Source organism: Cricetulus griseus, chromosome 3 (assembly GCF_003668045.3).
Source record: "Cricetulus griseus strain 17A/GY chromosome 3, alternate assembly CriGri-PICRH-1.0, whole genome shotgun sequence".
NCBI lineage: Eukaryota > Metazoa > Chordata > Mammalia > Rodentia > Cricetidae > Cricetulus > Cricetulus griseus.
In genome coordinates this window covers 241,461,546-241,467,545 of record NC_048596.1, presented here as the reverse complement: position 1 = coordinate 241,467,545, position 6,000 = coordinate 241,461,546, and the positions used below count along the sequence as shown (strand labels likewise).

Here is a 6,000-nt window from a genome sequence, read left to right as displayed (position 1 = left end):
TCTAAGGTCAGGAGACTGAGGACTGTCTGAGCAGGCTGGGTGGTAGAGGACAAGAGCAGTGCAAGGGCAAAGGGGACAGAAGGGAACTCACACAGCCATCATGCAGGAGTGACAGACAGGAGGCTGTAGTTACTTGTAATGAGTTATTCAAATCAAGCCAAAGCCTGCAAATCCTTACACACACAGGGCACAAGGATTCTGGAGAGGCCGGATAGGTGATGTCATGGTGTTTGCTTTTGGAACCCCCAGACTGGGAGCACAGGAAGAGCTTAGACTGATTCTATTAGAACTGATGCAGGCTCATTTTCCTTCTCTCATCTTTCCTAGTATCATATTCATGTTCCTAATCACATGCAACCCTGTACCACACAAGGAAAGTACCCTTTCTCATTCTGTGGAAACTGGTCTTTAGCAGAATCCAGGCATAGGAAGTGAAATTCAGTACCATATGGAATGTAGTGTTAACAGCCCAGGCTTTAATAACACACCATAACACACTGACTCAGGATTAAACATATAGAAACATCTCCCCTGTATGCATGTGCCTGCACAGTATTTCTTAAGGTTATTAAAATTTCTATGTGGAACTGGGAAGCAGGTAACATTTTATTTACACAACATGATGACTCTTAATGTTGGTTGCAGCTGCCCTCTGGTGGAAATGGGCAGTGGTTTCAGGGCAGTCACAGCAGCCAGGCTGTGTGACTGCTTAATATTCTAGAATCTTCCCACAGCTTGCTCTTCAGATCCACCAGTGATTCTGTCATTCATTGACACTTCACTTTATCTTCCAAGAGTGGATTTAACTTTCTACACACTGACCAGGTCAAGTGAATACTTCTCTAAAAAACACCTGGAGTGGTTAAGAGCAGGCACTCTGAGGGCAGACTGGCTGAGTTTGAATTGAGCTGGCACACTGACTCCTTACCTTGACCTGTGGCGAGCTGCAGAGCCTTTGTGATTCTTCATGGGCAAACAGGCAGTCTAGTAAGAAGCCTTCCTATATGGCTCTAGGCAGGTTAAGGGACATAGGAAAGGGCTCATAACAGTCCCATACAAAGTAGTGACTCTACTGAGATTTGTTTTATAGTATTAAAACACACTGTAATGACCAAACAACAACTGACTGAGAGTATCTGAAAACATTTCAAGGATGAACACCAAGTCGGAGGAAATTCTGGTTAAAAACAAAACAAAACTGTTGTCAATAGATATCTTTGAACTTGGCTGATTCCCACACAGAGGACAATTTTCTTCAAGGATAAGCAATTGTGCCTCTAATCTTAGGTACAAGTGGGCCTAGCTTGCTTCAGGCATGTTTTATTTATTTAATATAGTTTATTTTTATCTGTACTTATGTTTTGGCTGGATATATGTGTGTGTGTACCACATAGGGCTGTGGCCTACTGGGGCTGGACGAGGGTGTCAGGTCCCCTGGAACTGAAGGTAGAGGTAGGTGTGAGCTGCCCTGTGGGTGCTGAGAACTGAACCTAAGTCCTCTGGAAGAGTAGCCAGTGCTCTTAACATTTGATATATTTCTTCAGCCCTTCAGATCTTCACAATGGGCTAGTTACAGATTACAAAGATGAGATGCTACCATTTTGATTATTTTGTTATATTTAAATCTTTATAAAATAAAAGCTCCTGGAAAGGATTGATTATCTTTTAGTTTGTTCAAAAGGAAAAGACACCCAGGGAGACAGGGTGGTGTTTTCTGTTTACAACACAATCTTGCTTTGGAGATATTAAAGGTTATTTTTGAAGAAGGGAATGAGCACACTTTATCTCAGCTCAGTTACTTAAGAATGAAAACAGCTTACTACTTCTTTTCTGCACTTAGGGATTATTGTCCAAATGTGATCTAGTAATTAGTAATTATCGTAATTTACCCTAGAAGTAAAATGTGCTGGAATTAGTTCCCCTTGTTAATAAGTTCTGTGAGAATTTTCCTGGACATGAATCTGCTCCAAACAGCAAAGGAAGTGATGACATTTAGTAAGCAGAGTCTTTAAATTAAATTGGAAATGTTAAGAACAACAAAAAGTTGAAGCAGTGAGGCACATCCCTAGCCCATCCTTGGAGGCAGTGAGGCAGAGAGGCACATCCCTAGCCCATCCTTGGAGGTGGTAAGGCACATCCCTAGCCATCCTCAGAGGCAGAGAGATAATGAAAGACATCCCTAGCCCATCCTTGGAGGTGGTAAGGCACATCCCTAGCCTGTCTTTGGCATTTAGCCTCCCACTGCTCTGGATAGTCTCACCTAGCTCTGACAGGGTCACTGGCTTCCTCCTGACTTATCAATCACAGCTCCTCAGGTACTAAGGTGCCAAAACTCATCTTTATGCCTTACAGGGTACTGGTTTGCTTGCAATAAAGGTTTCACAATGAGAAAAACATTTATTCATTCAGCAAATATTGAGTACCTGATAAGACCAGATACTATACTAGTCAGAACATATGGAATGTAAGGAGCAAACATAAAGTTGCAGCTAATGGTATTTCCATATGTCACTGAATGAGTGACAGTTTTCAGTGTTTCATTAAATGTGTATTAGGAAGTGAACCACAGTTGAAGACATATAGACAATGAAGCTAGAAATGCCAGAACTGTTTTCAGCAGAGCTTTTGGCTCCCTGCAGCTGCCGATGTTCTCAGACAGCAGGGGCAGTTCTCAGTAGTGCACTTGAGGCCTGGTGGTGTGAGTAAGACCAAAGTCATTTCTGGCTCTGACATTTAGGTTTTCATTTGCTAACTAAAGCAACCAAAGAAACAAATCATGAAACACCAATTATGAATCCAAATATTTCACAGCATGGGAATTGCCCTGACTTCTCCATCAGTGACGGGAAGAAGTTTCTGGAAGGCAAGTCTAGAGAGGCAACTGATGCAGAGCACAGGTTAGCCCTGAACAGCACTGGTGTCAACGCAGCTGCTGTGACCCAATAGCTACATGGAGCAGAGAAGCAAAGGGCAGGCTGGCGAGCATGCAGGGCTACTTCATCTCCAGGATGGCACTTCCAGGTCCACGGCTCTTAGCACTGCAGATGTTACAGTACTGTGCAGGAGCATTCTGAAAAGAAACAAAAAGCACAGGGTAAACAACTGTCTCACATCCAGAAATATGATTATAGCATCAGGGGGTCAAGGGCTTTGGCGTGATTAAATATCATTCCTTGCTCCAGAGAAGACGTTTTTAGCTCTGACATGTTCATTCTACTGTCACTCTGCAACTCAAAAGACACCAGAGAGCTGGGGAGATAGCTCAGTTGATAATATGCAAGAACAAAGACCTGAGTTTAAGCCCCAGAACCTATGTTAAAACCAAAACCAAACCAGGCATGGTGGCCTGTGCTTGTAATCTAGTCTTGGGAAATGTGGACAAGTGGATCCCTGGGCTCACTGCCAGGCCAGTCTGGATGATGTGATGTGAAGACCCTGTTGCAAAGGAGATGGCAGAGAAATGACATCTGAGGTAGTTATCTGGCCTCTGTGGGTACTTACACACACACACACACACACACACACACACACACACACACACACACACCACTACACAGGCAAAATAAAAGGACACCACAGCAGAACCAGCCTTGTGTAGCTTGGGGGTAACAGGCCAAGAAAACTCCACTAGTTTGAAAATGTTTTTTACCACACAGGCCATAGCCCAGTAGTCAAGTCATTAGCATGAATTTACTCAAGTGGATATACTTTCATGTTAACTATAGTATACTGTATACTTCATATGGAAAGTAAACAATATACCTTTGTGACAAAAAAAAAGGAGGAGGAGGAAAGAAAGTGAAACCATGAGAGAATTCCAGGACTCCTTTCAAATAACAGAATCCACAGAAACTCAATTCCTTCTGTCCTGGATAATTTAATCCCCCACCCCTCAACTTGACACAAGTTATAGTCACCAGAGAAGAGGGAACCTTCCTTGAGGAACTGCCTCTATTACTCTGGCCTGTAGACATGTCTGGGGGCATATTCTTGATTAATAATTGAAGTGGGAGGGTCAAGGCCTGCAGGCAGTGCCACCCCTAGGCAGGCGGTCCTAGGTTCTATAAGAAAGCAGGCTGGCCAAGCAGGTATCCATGCTCATCCCTAATCTCTGCTTCAATTCTGGCCTCTACATTCCAGCCTTGATGTCACTCCATGATGGACTTGTAAGCAAATAAACCCTTTCTTGACCAAGTAAGGTTCTGTTAGTGTTTTATGAAATAATAGAAAAGAAAATTAGATCATGGTTACATATAAAAGCACACAACCTAGTTATATTCCCTATACATTTAAAACATCTCCAATTACTTACAATACTAAATACAATGTAATGCTGTATTACATTGTATGCTTAGGGAATAAATACAAGAAAGGAAAAGTCTATATCCCTAGTATAATGTAGCATTTCTTCAATATTGCTGATGCAAGGTTGGTTCAATCCATGGATGCAGAACCCATGAATTCAACAAGAGTTACAGGACCAACTATCTTGTCTATTAGAATCAAGAAAGCTAGAGCCATAAGGATGATGGCTTCTAGTTGTGATTACTCTGATTTGATCTGTTTCTTTAGAGCTGACAGGTGTCGGGGTGACAACGTACCATGCTTGGCATGGGTAGGCACTCCTTGTGGAACATGTGTCGACAGTGGAAGACCACCACGCTGAAGGGCTTAGCCGCATCTGCAAAGGGTTGGGGACAGAGGAGAAGAATTCAGTGCAAAAGGCAGATCAGGAAATGGTTCAGCCAGCCCTGAACAGATTTCCCAGCAACAGGCTGCCCTTGAGGCTTCCTTACAAAAGCATCTTGAGGGGTGAGGAGCCCAAGCACAGCACTGGTACTAGAATCACTTTGCTATGAACTATAGTTTACAGGTTACTTGCTTGGCCTCAGCTTCAGTTACCAAAATGATCAAGACAGTGTAACACAAAAAATAAAAGGCCCAGAGACAGATATTGGGGTTTAACCTGATGATCAGGGAAGCAAAGCAGCCAAGCTACGAGAGAGCTTTTACCTCTAAAAGGGCTGGGGTACTCCTATTCTCAATGTGGCTGGAGAATGAATGCCTCATACTGAGACTGTGCTCCTGTCTTATATACCTCCCTAATGCTGGGATTAAAGGCATGTGATCCCAGGTGCTGAGATCATCTTTGAGTGAGCTGTTTTCTTTAGGACAGGATCAATCTTGTATAGATCTGGGTGGCCTTGGACTCATAGAGATCCGTCTACCTCTTAATTCTGAGTCCTAGGATTAAAGGTGTGTACCACCACCTTGTAGCTTCTGGCTGCTGGGATTAAAGGTGTGTGCCTGGCTTCTATGGCTTGTGGCTGACTTTGCTTTCTGAATCCTCAGACAAACTTTAATAAATCATAAATAATGTATCACTACAGTGCAGGACAATTTCACAGCAAATATGGTAATGTTTATTTGAAAAACTAGAATGCATGTGTCCCCATGTGTGTCCTGACTACAATTCCAAATCTGAAATCAAGTGTGTAGCTTGATAAAATGTTTCAGTTCACCTTACCTTCACCTAAACCTGCCACTGAGACTGGAGGCAGAACTGGATGAGGACCCTAGGTTCTGCATTTTACTACACTTCTGTTTGGTCAGGTCCTCTCATCTGCTCTGTTATATGGCCAGATTAGTTCTGATAAGACCTAGTGCCCTCCACAGGAGAAGCTGAGAATGTCACTTTACAGAGAGATGCATGGCCCCTTTCCACTGAAAGGCCACCTAAAGCACCATGGTTTACAGAACCACTTAAAACCTTGCTCCCCTGGGGACAGAGCTTGTGTGAAATGACTTCTACCCTCCTGTGCTACAGAATACTTCCTAATACCAGCTAACTGAGCAGCAATACCTCTGCACTTTTCCATGTTGATTTGTATATTAAAGCATCCTCACAACTATGCTTTGATTTCTACTTTCAAACTATGAGCTTCCTTTCTCATGTTGGAATGACCTTTCGATAAAGAACATTATCTTATATATGATGAT

At 42.9% G+C, this 6,000-nt stretch overlaps 1 protein-coding gene across 1 annotated transcript in view; it reads right to left on the bottom strand.

Moving 5' to 3' along the window:
- Window positions 1–456: 456 nt before the first annotated feature.
- Window positions 457–6,000, bottom strand: part of Vps41 (VPS41 subunit of HOPS complex) — a 149,243-nt gene continuing 143,699 nt past the window's right edge. The window contains exons 28-29 of the mRNA XM_027409382.1: window positions 4,602–4,681; window positions 457–3,070 (exon numbers count right to left, since the gene is read on the bottom strand). Of these exons, the coding sequence (XP_027265183.1) occupies window positions 2,993–3,070; window positions 4,602–4,681 (158 nt within the window). The 3' untranslated portion in view covers window positions 457–2,992. The remainder of the gene's footprint in view (window positions 3,071–4,601; window positions 4,682–6,000) is intronic.